At 40.7% G+C, this 18,559-nt stretch overlaps 1 protein-coding gene across 1 annotated transcript; it reads left to right on the top strand.

Annotated features, from left to right (window-relative positions):
• Positions 1-2,172: 2,172 nt before the first annotated feature.
• Positions 2,173-3,132, top strand: LOC147700591 (olfactory receptor 5AR1-like). Its single transcript, XM_086929140.1, has one exon. The coding sequence runs from the start codon at positions 2,173-2,175 to the stop codon at positions 3,130-3,132; it is 960 nt and encodes a 319-aa protein (XP_086785266.1).
• Positions 3,133-18,559: the final 15,427 nt, after the last annotated feature.

Raw genomic sequence — 18,559 nt, 5'->3', positions numbered from 1 at the left:
GCTGCATCGGATGTTGCTGGAGTCCGGGCTGGAGGCGGGGCGGGGCGGGCCGGGGGCGGGATGGAGTCGGCAGGTGCACCACTCAACAACATGCTGCCCCAGCCACCTTCTGCCCCGGGGTAAAAATGCAGCCCCCAGCCCCCTTCTGCCCCAGGCAACGCTGGGGCGGGCTGCTAGTATATTATAAAAGCAATCAACACATGTCAACAATGGTGTCTGCAGATTGCAGCCACTCTTCCCCGTTGCCCCCGCCTGGGCACTGTGCTTTAGTTTTGATAAAATCACCCACTTTCAGATTAACAACACGGGCGCAGCGCTTTATATTGCACCTCAGCGACTGCATTTATTATTGGGCAGTTTATAGAAGCATCAGCCGACAAAAGGGTGGCAAAACAACCAATACTACAAGCCGGGCACTGCACCCAAGCACTCCTACCCACAGATGCCCAGGCTAATAGACAAGATCAGGCCAGAATATGGGTCATCGAGGGGCCCAGCGCTCACCTAACATGCAGAGAGTGTGGTTTATAGCCCACAGGGGAACTCGTCAGCTTGGAGCAGCATACTACACCCACTAACAGCTGCCTCAGAGTCCCCTCCTACCCCCTCCCCCCACAGTCCTCAACTGCTTGGCACCATGACCCTGGGATCTGCTCCCGCTTCCCAGGTCACAACAGCAAGAGTGCGGACTGTGTGAGAAAGAAATGGAGGTACATTTTGTCCCAGTAACATTATAGTAAGTCATAAATAAATGGTTACCGTTTGGCCTCTATAGCCCCACCTTTTTTGGTTTCATCTAGTAAATTGGCTGCACCTTTAAACATTCTCCTCGTACCCTTGAATTGCCCGATAAGTCTTTTCTTTCAATTATTTTCTGAACGCATCTTTTCAACTATTTCTTGTTTTTAAGCACCTCAAGCCTAACAATCTCCAATGCTTTAAGAGAGAGCGACCACAGCTGAGGTCGCAGCTGTAGCATCATATTACATTTTACTTTTATTCGAGTTCCTCTGTTTGTAACGCCCCCACTGTGACCTCTCAACATGAGGTCACTCAGGTGACATATTGGCCTGGTCAATCATCTCTCCAAATGCTCCTCCTTTTGACAGTTAGACAGTAACTTTTCAGTGTGGTTGTGTGTCTGGGAAACATCCTTTATAACGCAACTTTTTCCACGCAGTGCCTTTACGACGCAAGTATTACAATGCATGTCATTACAGCGCATTGCGCTGGGGGGCGCTCTAGGATAGGGAAAGGATTTAATTTACTATCCAACACATTCCCTACTATCCACAGGGACTGGAGTTGGAATAGTAAATTAAACTATTCACTATCCAGCACCCCTCAACGCTATGCGTTGTAACCGCATGCGTTGTAAAACCTGCGATGTAAAGGCATGCGTAGTAAAAGCATGCGTTGTAATGTCATACATCCATGTGTCTATGTCTATCTGTACGATGTCTGTTTTGGAGGCATTACCTATCAGGAGGTTGAGTGATCTCTTTTCACATCTCTGGAAAGGAGTAAGGTCCTCTTTGTTGTTTGTGCCCTGCACTCCTATCCCACTTCCTTAGTGACTCTCTTACCAGTGGCTAGAGTCCACACTCTTAATCTGATTCTAGCATGGCCACCACATCCAGTGTGTGCTGCTCCCATCACAGTCACAGATTTGAGTTTGTTCTACGACCAGCTCCATACTAAACAGAATGCATACTGAACCATATAGACCAGTAAATCATGCTTTTCACTTTGAAATGCCATTGGGTTCCAATGTGCTTCACGCCTTTTGTTCAATTTCTTTACTTTTCTTACAATTGTGCATCCGCGCTTTAGCTTTAAACATCTCAAGTTAAAACGCAGATGTTGTGATTGCTTCAAAAATAAATAAATAGACTAACAATCATTTGCAATGCAATTTTTCTCACATTACCTAAAGTTTGAGCTTTTGGTGTTGCATTATTATTGGCAACGCCGATAGCTCAAACTTTCAGCAATGCGAGATCTATTGCATTGCAAATGCTTGTTAATATATTGCAAACAGGTGACAACAATGTATTCAAATGCATGCTTTTTAATTCAGCTACAATATATTTTGCTATTCATAATCTTGTGTTTCCTTTTTCCCCCAGATCTTATTTAATTCACTGAACAACAACACAAAGCACTGCAATTATGGAAAAGTCGAATCAGACTCTCTTGAGTGAATTTTTAATTTTGGGATTATCACAAAATCCTCAGCTTCAAGTTCCAATTTTCATTGTGTTCTTACTCATGTATTTATTTACTCTTCTTGGAAACCTTGTCATTATTACATTAATATGCATTGACAAACATCTTCAAAATCCCATGTATTATTTTCTCATGAACTTATCTTTCCTAGATATTGGTTTTACAACGGTCACCATCCCAAAACTGCTGGCGGTCTGCCTGAAAGCCAAGAAATCTGACAAATCCATCAATTTCTCTGCATGCATTCTTCAATTCTATTTTATGGCTTCCTTCATCACCACAGAGTTTTACTTGCTGTCGGTCATGGCCTATGACAGGTACCTTGCAATTTGCAACCCCCTGCGCTATGCATCTATCATGAATAAAAGAGCCATGATTTCATTGACTGTAACATCCTGGACAATAGGCTTTCTTGACATTATACCACATGTTGTTTTGATATCGAATTTATCCTACTGTGCATCTAACGAAATCAATCATTTCTTTTGTGATATAAATGCTCTTCTTAAACTATCTTGCACAGACACATTTTTCATAAATATTGCAACTTTCGGAGAAGGTATTGTGATAGGACTGGGCCCTTTCATATTAACAATAACTTCCTATGTGCTAATCATTTTAAATATCATGCAAATCCCCTCCAAAACAGGGAGACAAAAGTTGTTCTCCACATGTTCCTCTCATCTGACTGCAGTTGTATTGTTCTATGGAACTGAGATTGGTGTTTATTTGAGACCGACCTCAAGCTATTCCTTGGACAAAGACAAGATATTTGCTGTAATGTATACAGTCGTCATTCCAATGTTGAATCCAATTCTTTACAGTTTGAGGAACACGGATGTAAAAGGTGCCTTGAAAAAAGTTATAGGGAAACTAAAGCAGACTCACACTGTACTGCAGTAATTTAATAGTTTAAGATGTACATATAGATAGTAGTCTTATCTATGGTCATTCCCCAAGTCTCAACAGAGTTTGCTTATAACATTAATTTCAAAAGTAGAGCACAGTGGAAATTAAATATCTCTTTAACAAAAATCTGGGCAAAATATGACAGGAAATAATTCATGAATTTTTACACATGAATGTAAACGAAGTCACCACTTACTACATTGTTTTATGGCCCGTGGCCTTACACCTGTGGAATTTCCTTTTCTTCAGCTAAGAAACAAATCATACAAAAGGATAGTAAAGAAAAAGAGTTTGAGAAGACATACGCTCCCAAAATAAGATACCACATTCAGAAACTAATTTATTGATGTAACATTTGACATAAATTTTCAGTACGCAACAAAGGCATAACTTGAGCTGGTACACTTCCATCAAATCTCCTTTTTATCCTAATGCAAGAGGGTTTCAAATCCCTTGAGACTAGGAAAATGGTGGATACACCTGATCTGCCTCCCAGAGGATTTGAATTCTACTACCCCCTCAGACCACCTGGATGGGTCTACCTCAGCGAGGGCTTTGCCTTTATTTGTGGCTGCACTCAAATATAAATTCAGCTCCCTCAGGGACATTATTAGGGTGGTCAACTAGTTCTGCTTCCCATGGAGATGAAACACCAATAAACATCACTTTACAGGTTACCTGGGTCAGAGTTTTCTCCCTTCCTTATTTGTCATGCCAATGGACCTTGGATGCCCCACTGAACCCCTTGGTTTCGCAGTAAGGGAGCCCAATATTGGTTAGAGATCAGGAATAAATATGTTGCTGTCCCCTCCATACTCCTGCCTGTCTTTGTCCCATCGATAGTTCCCATCAGCAATGATATTCAGTCACAAGGAGCTGCGGCCACTAGGAGCTCACCCTCTAAATATGGTTCTTCGGGGAGTGAATGCCAGACAACTTCAAATTAATTAACTGGGTCTTTAAGGGACACTTTTGTCACATAATGAGCTGCCAACAATTGTATGCATTTTCATATAATGAGTGGTTGCACAAATAGTTGAAGGGCTACGAGCCCTATTATAAGACATTGGACAAAGTCTTCACATCATTTCATTCCATGCTGCCCTATATCTGAGGACAGTTTGAGTCTTGCAATAAACATGGAGCACTTTCAAAAGGACTTGGACTACTTATTATTTTAGTATCTAATGTGTTCTAGTTAGCACTTTCAATCCACTTTGATGTTACTTGCTGTGATTTTAGCATGGCAAACACTCAGAGACTGTCATGTACAATAATGTCATCAGATTAAATGTCATATGCTGTCACTTCCTGTGATGTCATTCAGGGTGAAAGGTGCAAAAACCACAGTTGATGGACAGAATGCAGAACAATGTCATACATTCACCCCAGTACAGAGATCTGGGCCTAAATCCATCGTTTTTTTGCACTCCACACCACCCCAGTTCAGACATGGCCATATGCAAATCAGTCTGACCCTGTGCCTCATGGGAACAGTCCAGCCCGAGCTGCCAAGCCATGCCTTCCCTGGACCGGAAACAAGCTTCATTGGACCGGTTTCTTGCATTCCAGCCGTCTTCAGCCGGGCTTGCTTGAATCCAGTGGTGTGGAGAGCATGGGACCCACGTCTGAGCATACCCATCCCACTCGGGGTGACAAATGCAAAAAGCACAGTTGATGGACAGAATGCAGAACAATGTCATACATTCACCCCAGTACAGAGATCTGGGCCTAAATCCATCGCTTATTTGCACTCCACACCACCCCAGTTCAGACATGGCCATATGCAAATCAGTCTGACCCTGTGCCTCATGGGAACTGTCCAGCCCGAAATGCCAAGCCATGCCTTCCCTGGACCGGAAACAAGCTTCAGAGGACCAGTTTCTGGCACTCCAGCCGTCTTCAGCCCGGCTTGCTTGAATCCAGTGGTGTGGAGAGCATGGGACCCCCCTCTGAGCATACCCATCCCACTCGGGGTGACAAATGCAAAAACCACAGTTGATGGACAGAATGCAGAACAATGTCATACATTCACCCAGTACAGAGATCTGGGCCTAAATCCATCGTTTTTTTGCACTCCACACCACCCCAGTTCAGACATGGCCATATGCAAATCAGTCTGACCCTGTGCCTCATGGGAACTGTCCAGCCCGAAATGCCAAGCCATGCCTTCCCTGGACCGGAAACAAGCTTCAGAGGAGCAGTTTCTGGCACTCCAGCCGTCTTCAGCCCGGCTTGCTTGAATACAGTGGTGTAGAGAGCATGGGACCCACATCTGAGCATACCCATCCCACTCGGGGTGACAAATGCACAGACGTATGCAAAGACGTGAGCCCCATGCTCTCCACACCACTGTTAAGTATCTTAGAAGCATTCATAACAATTTCCCCTCCTACTGTTAAGTACATGCACCCTCAGGAGTTTCCTTATGCCCATATAAGGTAACTTTTTCACTTTATACCATGTTAAGCCACTTTCACCTACCATTATTCACACTATGTTGTCCCTTTCCTGATCCACCCCTGTGGCCAGGCACTTATTGTCTTGAAAAGCAATTATTTTTTATCTGGGATTATTTCATGTCTACCCCTGCGCAAAACACAGTGACCCAATTCTCTACATTTCTTGCTGTGAAAAATCGGGTTGTTGGTTGGGGGTGAACCTTTTCTCAAGCACCAGCCACAATCCTCATCACGGTGAACCACTAAAGTCACTAAATTAGCTTGTGCTTAACCCTCTGGTAGCTTGGCACAAAAGCAGTCAGGCTTAGTGTAGAGGTAATGAGTAAAGTGTTTAAGCAGCATGCAAACTGCAATAAAGTGAAACCTAGTACCTAGAGGGTCAAAGAACCAACTGTTGACATCTTGTTGCCCATGACTAGGCAAAGTCAAAAATTATGGCGGACCATGAAGGATCACAGTTTGTATACACAAAGTGGGTTGAGCCTGGTCTCTGCTTACTTTCGAACTTAGAAGACATTTTATACAAAATGTCTGAGAAGGTAAAGTTCAACATGGCCAGAAAGCTGGCAGAGCCCAAGAAAGAGGCGTTTTTGTAGTCATGGTTATGGTTCCTCTGTCAAAGAGTTTTTGGAAATTTGGGCTTGAAGCGTGACCAGTATAGTAGAGGATAATCCTCATTCACAAGTGGGATGGCCCAAGCGGCTGCATCACAGTTTAAGTATGAGATCAGAAATGTAATTCCCGATTGAGTTTCAGGAAAGTCTTGGGGATGCACTATGAAATGTAATTGCATTTTTGTTCAAAATATCGGGACCTTGGCTGGTCTCCTAAAATGGCTCCAGGGCGGCTAACAGGACAGCTGCTGGTACTGTCGCTGAAACAGATGGGCGAGTGGTGTTGGGCCTATCAAACAGTGCTGATGAAAACTGTAGGGCTTCTAATGCTGTTTACATTTGATTGACCATACTAGTCAGGTCAGCAGTTTCTGCCTTTGAGGCAGTAATCACCCATTTTAGATCGGCTAGCACAGTACAGAGATCTTTGATGGAGGCCATTCTGTTCATCACTGTTTTGGAAGACTCTATAATTCTTGGGCCTGTTATTCTGTCGGGCTACATTTGGATCCCCAGAACCAGTTCCTCCCAGAAGTCCACTTTCTGGCAGCTCTGACTCTGTTTGGAAAAATCCACAGAGTATCGGAATGACCAGATGAGAAGAAGGGAATTAGGAAGTGTACTTCGTGGAAGAGACCTGAAAAGCAATACACAATTCTGTAATAAGCATTCTTACAACAGGAGGTGAAGATGAACCCAAGTTCGATATACCTTCTGGTATTTACGAGTACTGTGGATCATATGATCGATTCTGTCCTTACAACTAAAACTCAACGAAGATCACAGCTCCTTGAGTTCTCAAATATTTAGGGTTAATCTCACACAATCTTGCAAGCTGAATTTCACACCATATAGTGTTGATGTCACACAATCATGTTTATACACATTTAGATGTTAACTTTACATGTTCTTGTATGTTAGATTGTTCTCATTGTTCGTGTTAATTTCACACAAGTGTATTCCCAGTATTTATTGTTAATTCAGCCCCCAGTGACCCAAATTCTATATCATAAGGGTACACAGTTAACAGACCTTCCACAATGCTGATGATCTATTAAAAAATTAAGAAATTGGAAGCATGAATTGTCTTTTACCACTGATCAACTGTCTCTAGTTCCGAAGTTTCCATTTTATGGAAGAATCCCCCATGTGAGGAAGGCTTGCCCTTGAGAAACAAAGAATCCAAAATACTTTTTTTCCCTACCAAGTTCAGAGGCTGCAACACTCATCGACAAGATGGAAGAAAGATGTGTTTGCTGCTCTTCGATATTCCTGCATGTGCTTCTTGATGTCTAGACTGATCATTAAACCTTCAATAACAGGCACGCATTAAGGGATAACCACAACATATATACTGACTGAGTCAAGATGGCCATCAACAGTTTCTGCAATCTTGCATGTTTTCCACACCTCACGAGAGTTTGTTCATGGAGGCCAACATTGAATGTTCAAGGGGTACAAAAATATAGAAGGCTAAGAAGGGACACTCCAACACAGTTGCTGCAAATATAATAACTACCTGTGGCCACTGAAAAGATGGATTTTGTCACATTGCTGTGAGACTACCAGGCAATGTGCAGACACAGAGGCCACCACCTGAGAGGAGAAGTCTGCCCAGGGCATGACATGGGAATGTTGCCTGCTGGCCATGATAACTGTTGACTCTGCTGTTACCCTCTCTTTCATTGGCTGATAGGAGGTCAGGGAGAGGTTCACTCTCCTCCTCCACTCCTCATCTGTTACCAGCAGCATAGTGACCGCTGACCTCTCGTAGTGGGTTTGAGGTGATTCACATGGAGTAACCTTATAGGGTTTCTGGGGGTCTTTAGGTCCACCAAGTAGGGTGCCTCCCACTTTCTCTCCTCCACTTCATAGAGCCCTGTCAAATGGCCTTGAAGCAACCTTGACTCTTCTGCATGTATCGCCTACACTTTCTGGCTAGGCTGAAACTCCATCAGAATGTCCTTCTGGTTATACCAGAGTTTGAGGACCTTCTGGCTGGTTCATACATTTTCGGAAGCCTTTTGCTGGAATTTCTGCATCTGGTTCCTTACAGCCTCCCATGCCACAATACCTCCCATGCTTGTGATAGGAATCTCTAGAAATGGGAGAGTCTCCCATTTCAAGTGATGCCCTTCACGAACAGATTCCTGCTTGTGTATCACAATGTGCCGCTTTTTACAAGCAGGGATCCCACTAGGCCGCCAGGGTAAGGGGCTGGCCCCCCCACCCAGGTGCAATAGATATATTATATATGTGTTTTATTATACACAATTGATGACATTGTCAGGTGGTCAGCACTTGTAAAAACAGGCCAACCCCCGGTTGGGGCATATTTTTGTATGAGTGCATGGTTACTGCCTCTGTGATTGGATGAGTCTATGAGTAGTACCTGGGTGAGTGTATGAGTGCATGGCCAGTGCCTCAGTGAATGGATGAGTGCATACACAGTATCTGGGTGTTTGCATAGTGCATGGGTAACACTTGGTTGATTGGATAAGTACCTAAGAAGTGGCTGGGAGATTAAATGAATTCAAGTGCAGTACATGAGGGATTGGATGACTGCTTAGGTAGTGGCTGGATGATTGGATTAGTGCAACTGTGCTGCCTGGGCGATGGGATGAGTACATGAGCAGTACCTAAATGAATCCATTACTAGATTACTGATTTTCCACAAATAATGTATCTCGACCTCCAACCATTGTGAAAACAAAAGACAAAAATATTACAATGTCGTTGCAAATATTAGGCAACCAAACAACATATAATAATTTTTAAGCAATACTTTAATTCAACATAGACACATGTTTTTTCCTATTTTCAGCTTTCGTACTTGTTCACTTTCAACAGTGTTTTGTATGAAGACTCATCCTGAAACAGTGAATAAAACAATCAATGGATTGTAAAAAACAAAACAAATACAAAGGTGCACAGTATATCATTACAAATATATATGCAAAAAAGGAAGGGGTATCCCCGACTAGAGTTCCTAATTCGGGATAAATACAGTGGTTGGAAAAACAGAATATTTAGGAACTGGTTTAACTAAAGGACAAGACCTGACATTAGACAGCAATAACTATAGATAAACACCGTGCATGGTGCAAAAATATATAAGTTTTATTTTATTAAATTAAGGAGGTTCTTTTGTAGTTAAAATACAAACATTTTTGTTTTGTTTTATGTTTTTCTGTGTGTATGCCTCCACTATACATGTGATGGTTGATCTACATATACAAAGTAATATACAATTTTGTTCATAGTACAGTTCAATACATTTCAGAGAAATTCATTGTTTGGGAACTGTATGGAAGCTATTTACACACACTGATCGTTATAGTTTAAAAACATGGCTAAATGTAACACTACGCGCGTTTCGGCTGAGGGCCTTCATCAGGAAGCCATGTAAATGTCCAAATGAACCTATGCACACAAAAAAATAGTAAAGCATGTCAGTGTCAGTATATTGTCCTAAATATTTACATGTTAAAAACAAAGAAAGAAACATATAGTGCATTTATACAGTGATGGGAAAGGGGACAACAATGTCCTATAAATGCTCATGCCTGTCCTATTATTTACAATTATGTACAATGTATAGCCTACTCTGACTAGTATATACGTGATTATATACAAAATACTTGGATATAAGTCCTAACTGACTGTACTCATGGACAACTACATACGGTTATGCATAGCAGTACGTTATGTGGTGAGAGGGTTGGAACGGGGCGACACATGATGTGGGGACGGGGAGACACATGATGTAGGACCCAGAAAGGAGAAAGGGGAGGGGGGTGGTTTGGAATGGGAGGAAAAGACAGAAGGGGTGGGAGGGGTGTTTAGGGGGACTGGGGGGGGGGGTAGGGCCCGGGAGAGAGAAGGAAAGAAGGGGGGAGGTTTTAGTTTGGCTTAGGGAACAGCATTGTACCTTGGTAGAGATAGTGCAGATTCTCACGGAGACAGAGGTCAAAATAGTCCGGGAGAGGGGACTGATTGTCTTGAAGTACTGAAGTGGGATGACAGATAAAGCGAAAGGTATAAAAATGTTAATATACCAGATAGTGAATTGGTGAGCATCCCCAATGTCGGAGAGGGGCTAAAAGTAACTAGGCATTTACCTGTCTTAGAGTGCCAGATTAGGTCTGACAGACGAGTTATCCGTATAGATGATCCTTAGGAAAATGCGGAGGGTCCTACGAGGGTTGATATGTTGATTGTTATGGATAAAGTGCTCTCATCAATTGAAGGATGTCAAGGGAGCCTGGGGGCAAAAATGAAAGTGATGAAGAGACCGGGTCATAACCGTCTCTATACTTGAATGGGGTAGGTGTAACAGGGGGACCCAGGGGCGGATAAGTACCTGTGATGAAAGTTCCGCTTGCCTTTCTGTGATGGAGTTTGCTGATGTCTGAGGATCCAGCCAGGTGTGGGAGCTGCCGGGTACAGAAGGGCGTGTGATAAGAATATAGTTAACAGGCTAGAGCCCAGTCGCTACCTAATTTGTCATGTTGGATAGAACAGAAAAGTACCTGTCAAGGTAGTCCTACGATGATGAAGGTGCTGAAAGCTACTGTGCGAGTGCCGTCATCAGGGGAAGGACACGGGAAAGATCTACGTGCCAAAAACAATAGAGACAGCAGAATTAATAGAGCTGTGCTGAAAGCGGCTATCCACGCTATTGGGAAGGGCCGTATCTTAAGGTTTAACGAACAGATGGATACCTGTTGAATTATGTCCGCTTGCCTTCCGATTTTGGGGTCTGTAGGCGTCTCTGGGAATGCTGGCATTTACGGGACGGATGCCGTTATGGCGGTGATGACACGGAAGGAATCTAAAAGCCAAAGGGACGATAGAGTCGGAGGCATAAGTTAAACTATGGTGAAAAACGGCCGTGTAAGTTGTTGGGGGAGCAATATCGGTGGGATTCGGGAGCGGGTGCATACCTGATAGAGAGTTTCCGCTTGCCTTCCGATGGGGGGGTCTGCCAACGTCTCTGTGAATGAGACCAAGTGTGAGGGTGGCCAGGTGGAATTGGGTGTGTTTTAAGGGTGGTGCTCACATGGTGGAACCAATGCGAGAATCAGATTATAATGCGTAATTGTTTTGTGCTGGAGATAAAAGACGGACTATAGAAAATAGTGTCACTGGACAATGCAGAAAATAGGCAGACATGTTGGAATGGGGAAAGGATGAAGCAAAACCCACATATATCGGGTATTGTTGAGATTCGTATCATTATACGTGGACATAGAGAGTAAGATTTAATTGTTGAAGGCAATCATCAAATGCATGATAAGTCGTTATAGGATGGTACAAAGTGTCAGAAATAGTAGATATAGGCAATCAACGAATGCATATTTTTAGCCATAGTTATATTTGAGGACTTGGTCCCACGGTATCTCGTTGTTCATCCCCTTGGTGTAAGTGTCCAAGGTAAAAATCCAGTACACTTCTCGACATTTGCGTACCTGTGTACTTTGTGTACCTGATGATTTTCGTATTGCTATGCTATGCATAACCGTACGTAGTTGTCCACGAGTACAGTCAGTTAGGACTTATATCCAAGTATTTTGTATATAATCACGTATATACTAGTCAGAGTAGGCTATACATTGTACATAATTGTAAATAATAGGACAGGCATGAGCATTTATAGGACATTGAGTCCCCTTTCCCATCACTGTATAAATGCACTATATGTTTCTTTCTTTGTTTTTAACATGTAAATATTTAGGACAATATACTGACACTGACATGCTTTACTATCTTTTTGTGTGCATAGGTTCATTTGGACATTTGCATGGCTTCCTGATGGAGGCCCTCAGCCGAAACGCGCGTAGTGTTACATTAAGCCATGTTTTTAAACTATAACGATCAGTGTGTGTAAATAACTTCCATACAGATCCCAAACAATGAATTTCTCTGAAATGTATTGAACTGTACTATGAACAAAATTGTATATTACTTTGTATATGTAGATCAACCATCACATGTATAGTGGAGGCATACACATAGAAAAACATAAAACAAAACAAAAATGTTTGTATTTTAACTACAAAAGAACCTCCTTAATTTAATAAAATAAAACTTATATATTTTTGCACCATGCACGGTATTTATCTATAGTTGTTGCTGTCTAATGTCAGGTCTTGTCCTTTAGTTAAACCAGTTCCTAATTATTCTGTTTTTCCAACCACTATCATTACAAATATGTCATATTGTTTACTGCACTCACTACAAATTTTTAATACTGGCTTGCTGATAGCTTACTACCTTAATAAAAACAACAATATGGTAACATTGTTCTGATATTATTATATCTGGTACAAAATGTCCAACAATCATGAAGTCTTAATTTTTCAATATCCTTTTGTAAACATCATCCCTCTTAGGCCAAATGATGTCTAAAATGTTCTTGAATGAATGAAAAACATAACTCATAGTACTATGTAGAAGTTGCTGTAGTAGAAAGAAAAGGGGACTTTTTTTAGTGGTAATACAATGTAGTCTTCAAATATTTATAAGTTCATTTCCACCAGTTAAAAAGAGTCCTTCATATCTCACAGCTTGATGTAGACATTACTCCCAATAGGACGAATAATGTCTGAGCAACACATAATCCATATTTCATCAACACAATGCCACATTTTCCAATCTTAGATTCTCCTTAGAACTTTGGTTCTAGAAACAGCAGATATCAGTTTGGTAACATTTTGGGTAGTCTTGATTTGAATGCCACTTGCATGACATTGTACCCTGTCCATCCTGTTTGACATCTTAAATATATGGTGTAGAGTCCAAAGGTTATCTTATTAGCATAGAGTCCAGAGGTTATATTATTAGCATATTAGCATTCTGTCCATCAATTGTTTCCTTTGCATAAGTCGCTATAAGTGGGAAGGGTATGCCCAGACGTGGGCCCCATTCTTTCTACATCACTGGATTCAAGCTAGCCTGGCTGATGAAGGGTGATGCCCTGAAACCGGTCCCAGGATGCTTGTTTCCAGTCCAGGTAGAACCTGCCTTGGCAGTTCGGGCTGGACTGTCCCCATAAGGAAAAGGGTTCACAACTAATTTGTATATGGCAGGGTCCAAACTGGGGTGGTGTGGTGAGCAAAAAAATGATGGATTAAACCCAGATCCTTGTGACTGGGGGTGAATGTTTGTTTTGTCCAGCATTCTGTCCATCAATTGTTTCTTTTGAATTTGTCACCCTAAGTGGGAAGGGTATGCCCAGACGTGGGTCCCTTGCTCATTACAACACTGGATTCTATTCTAGCTAGCCTGACTGATGAAGGTTGATGCCCTGAACCTAGTCCCAGGCTGCTTGTTTCCGGTCCAGGGAGGACCTGGCTGAGCTATTCGGGCTGGACTGTTCGCATAAGGAACAGGGTCACGACTGATTTGCATATGGCCGGGTCCAAACTGGGGTGATGTGGTGACTCAAAGAATGATGGATTAAACCCAGATCCTTGTGACCACTAGTGCATTTTTACATTGTCCAGTATTCCTTCCATCAATTGTTTCTTTTGTTATATTAACTCATTCATGAAATATGATTGATATAGTTGTGAAAGTTGTGCAGCATTAAAGTTTGTAATTTCAGTTTCTAACTTAGTACCATCAACTCTGCATCATTGTATCATGACTATGATATATTTTCCATATATATATATTCACAGAAAAAAACATAGGTTTTAGGCCATATATAGTTAGGGATTAGCATTTACAAATCCTTAATATACTCGCACAAAACCATTGAAATTCGCATACATAGTTAGATGCAATAACTATATATCGCGCACCCGCAACCCACTGCTGATGATGTCACATATTACATCATTCATGACATGGTCAGTGACATCACTGATGACATCACTGATGACATCTCAAATGACATCACTGATGACATGGTCAGTGACATCACTGATGACATCTCAAATGACATCACTGTTGACATCTCTAATGACAACATCCAGTGACTGTATGTTTCTGTAAAGTTAAAATATGTCTTAGATATTGAAGAATGAGTGGATGTATAAGTGTTTGGATGAAGGATTTAGTAGGTGCATGACTGACTGTATGAGTGAGTGATTAAACGTGTCTCACTGAGTGCATGGGTTAGTGACTAAACTGTCTTAATTTGTGCATCATTATTACTGTAGTTCTGTAAACCGCTGCATGTGTTGATCAGTAGCTATATGAGTAACTATATGGGTTATTGATTGGTTGCCCAAATATTTGTATGGGAGAGTGAGTTTGTGAGTGGGGGTGGCTGGGAGGTGTGTGACTCTGTGCATAGATGTGTGAGCAGTTGATTCAGTAGATGTATGGTTTCAAAAGTGCATGTGGAAACAGCTGTATGGGCGGTTGACTATCAGCATGAGTGCATTGGTGAGTAATTGGATTTATCAGTGCTATATGTCAAAGTAAGTACATATGTAAAACACAGTACATGTAAGAGTTGACATATATAAATAACTGTGCATAAGAGCCAGTGAATGTGTGAGTGGCTGTATGGATCATTCTGAACTTGTATCAGGGATTGTATAAGAGAGTGTTAGTATATGTTTGATTAAGTAAGGTGTGTATAACTGTATAGTTGAGGAAATGGAGGTGTGATTGATTCTTTGCATGACTGACTAGGTGTGTGAGTAACTCCATGGATGAGTGACAGTCTGTGAGAGTCTGTTTACACTGATTGTATCTAAGGTTATATTAGAGTCTGAAGAGGTTGATCGTATTATCACATGAATGATATCATCAGTGATGTGATCAGTAATGACAAATGAGATGTCATCAATGATGTCATTTGAGATGTCATCAGTGATGTCAGCAGTGATGTCACTGACCATGTCATGAATGATGTAATATGTGACATCATCAGCAGTGGGTTGCGGGTGAGCGATATATAGTTATTGCATCTAACTATATATGCGAATTTCAATGGTTTTGTGCGAGTATATTAAGGTTTTGTAAATGCTAATCCCTAACTATATATGGCCTAAAACCTATGGTTTTTTCTGTGAATTTCTATGGTTTTTTAATAGCAAATATCTATAGCTGTAACATATATTTTTTTATTCTAATTCACAAATATTTTTTATATATATTTGTATTATATTTTTTTAATTCAATTTATATTATAGTTTAAATTATTTTTTCTTGTTTCGTTGCCGGTCAGCGAATCGGTAAACGTTCCGTTAGTGTAAATACCGCGTTAGAAAGGCACATCGTGATGCGTCCCATAAACGCAACATATCTCGTTACTACGTAATGCCCCTTATGACGTGCTGCCTTAGCGCACCCGGAAGCGTTCTGGAACGCGAACAAAGGCGCGAAACGTAAAGCCCCGGAATCGATCTAAGGCGCGGTGCGGAACGCGGAACGTAAGCATAACAAGTCATGTGACTAGTTAATAAAACTTTTCATTGGTTGATTTTACTTTTAGTTTCCTAATGATGGAACGCTTGATCATATGACGTAAAACAAACACTTTTCATTGGTTTAGAACATTTTGTTTTCTGAAATGATGAAAGTCCCACCTTTTTTCCTCACTCCGACTTTCATTTTTATGAGAGAAAGACCTGTTTTTGTTTGCTAAGACATGGCATTTCTATTAGCTGCAGCTGGTGGATCTCCACCACCTCCACCACCACCAAAGAAGACAGGACCAACTAGCCAGGTCATCTTCGACCAGGAAGAAGAAGAGGAAGACGAGGAACAGGAGCAAGGGACAAGTGGCTTTCTGAAAGAAATGCCAAGAACGTCCCGTGTGAAAGTGAATTTTATCTGGCAATTTTTTTCTTTTCCTTCTCATGAAAAGAAAGTTAATGCTAGGTACGTTACCTGCCTCATCTGCAAAAAAACACTCTCAAGAGGGACCGAAAAAAAATATAGCTTTGGTAATCATACCATGCATCGGCACATGGAGACTTGGCATCCTCTTAATTATTCTAGAGCGCAACTTTGAGATTTGGTGGATAACCTCCGACCGGCAAAAACATCCACCAATGACTTTACAATAAGTGAGTCAGAGGCAAGGGAAACAATTCCAAATCTGCAAAAGAACTTTGGGCAGATGAGATTGACTTGTGTACAGTGTGGAAAATTAATTTCATGCGGAGAAATGAGTATTACTTTAATAAATAGATCATTTGAAAATCATCAATGTCCAAAACGTCCTAGAAAGTAATTTTTTTTTGTTGCTCCTGTTGAGCCCTTTGAAGTAAATCATTTTTGTTTCTCCTTCCTCAAAAAAAACCAAAAAAATATAAAACATCAAAAATAAAAAATAAAAGTTCTTTTCAGAACTACCTTCCCTTTTCCAAAAAAATTGCAAGAATGTTTAGCACTCTAGCATCCTCTATTTCTATTGATAGGCTTCCCGATTAGCGTCCGAGTACGCGAACCGGGAGCGAAGTAAAAAAAATATTTTTTTTAAAAAGACGAATTAATAAACAGAGAGTAATGTGAAAACAAAGAAAAATAGAGTGAATAACACACAGTTACTGTAGAAAGAGGAACTGATAAAAGAAGTGAAAAAAGTAGTATAAATAAGTAATAGAAAAAGAAATAAAGGAAGTAGCAATGGCAGGAAACTAAGGGTTACAAAAAAGAAGCAGAGGAACTAATAAAAGTTAAATCTGATAGACATGTAACGTAAAAAGTACTAAACGCTTACCTTATAATTGTCATTACCGTACTGTATTGTCATTTTCATACTTTTTATCTATGTAAAAAAGAACAAAAAAATTTAAATTAATACAAGATGGTAAAAAAAGAGTGAGCATAAGACAAAATGAATGTTAAATGTTAAATGTGGTATACTAGTAAAGCGTACAGCTGACCCAGCAAAGAAGCGTCCCGGCGCTGTATTTTGCTGGGGAACCCATCCTGGCTTTCCATGTGAGATAAACCCTCCTGAGCATCCCCAAGGTGATGCCAGGCATCCCCGGCGCACATGGGGCTGTTAGTTGAGATTAAGCAAGCTATTACCCAAAGTTGCTGAGTGGGACCCATGGTTGGAGTAGGCACCGAAGCAAAAATTATCAAGTCCGCTGACCAAGGCCCAGGCCGACCTCTGCTTCTGGGTCTACCGCCTCTAATCAGTGAGCCACACCAATCCATATACATATTACAAAATCACAATTCAAAGTAGAAAATGAATTAAACATATTTAATGGTTTATTTTTGCTGTTATCAGAAAAAATCAAATTTCACTGAAAACAGTGAGTTGAAGGTATTCATCATATAACAGCGGGGAAAAAAAAACACAATCAAAATGATTGTGTTTAAAAAACCCAAATAATATAAATAAACAGAAATAGGAACTTCTCCAAAGTAACTTACTTTCTATGACGTCAAAGGATATCCTATGAACAGCTTATACTCAGTTGTGCTGTTACTATTTTCTGCCTGCCACTTTCTGAAAAATAAACTCAATTGTTTTAAGAAAACTGAGACATACAAAGCAATTTGAAACAGCACACTAAGTTACAGCAACACCTAGACTCATTGTAGTCCAATTACCTACCCTAAATTCTGACTTCAAAAATCAAGTTAAAAGGCAACATTGCTTCATACTCAATTAGTAATGTTTGCTGATAGAATAGCCATTTTTAAAAATTTAAATAAGCTGTGTAATATCCAGATGTTGTCAAAGTACCAGCATATTATGTAATAACTGCAGTTGCAAATGTTCTTCCTGAAATCGATCACTGTTATTATTATTATTATTAAATGGGTTTTATTAAGCGCAGACAACCCGGAGGCCTCGTAGCGCTGTGTAGCAAAAACATTTTTAATTAGACCGGACAACTTATTTTCTTCTAGTTTATGTAGTTGAAATTGTAAAATGACGTTTCATCCATAAGTTTTCAAAAATAATGTGGACAGCATTGCAGACTTACATTTCCTCTACTCCTTTTTTTGATCTGCTGCTTGACTTTGCTTATAAAAACAAATAGTTCTCGCTCTGTACTACAATTATCCACAAGGCCATATATAGTAGGAGCCATTAGAACCTCTGTAAATTCCTCTAAACAAATCCCAAGCTTACTTTCCTAAAATTTTGGTCGTAAGAACACCAGGTAAGAATTTTGAAGGTGGAAAGGCAATCTTTTTTTAAAAGTTAAAACAGAATCATTGCAGAATGACCATCCGTTTCCAGATTTCAAATAAACTGTGTAATGTCCTGAATTAGTTGAAGGACCGTTATGATATATAATTGCAGTAGTTTTAAAAGTCCTTCCTGATATTGACAACTGCGAAGCCACAAAATTATTAATTAAAGTTGTCAATTTAGTTCCATCAGGCCTACATCGTTGGAGCATTAAAATG

This window comes from Lissotriton vulgaris, chromosome 7 (genome assembly GCF_964263255.1).
Source record: "Lissotriton vulgaris chromosome 7, aLisVul1.2, whole genome shotgun sequence".
Taxonomy (NCBI): Eukaryota; Metazoa; Chordata; class Amphibia; order Caudata; family Salamandridae; genus Lissotriton; species Lissotriton vulgaris.
This window is presented reverse-complemented; position numbering and strand designations above follow the sequence as displayed.

Coding starts and splice junctions, on each gene's coding strand:
- LOC147700591 (XM_086929140.1), top strand. CDS start 2,173: ATGGAAAAGTCGAATCAGACTCTCTTGAGTGAATTTTTAATTTTGGGA.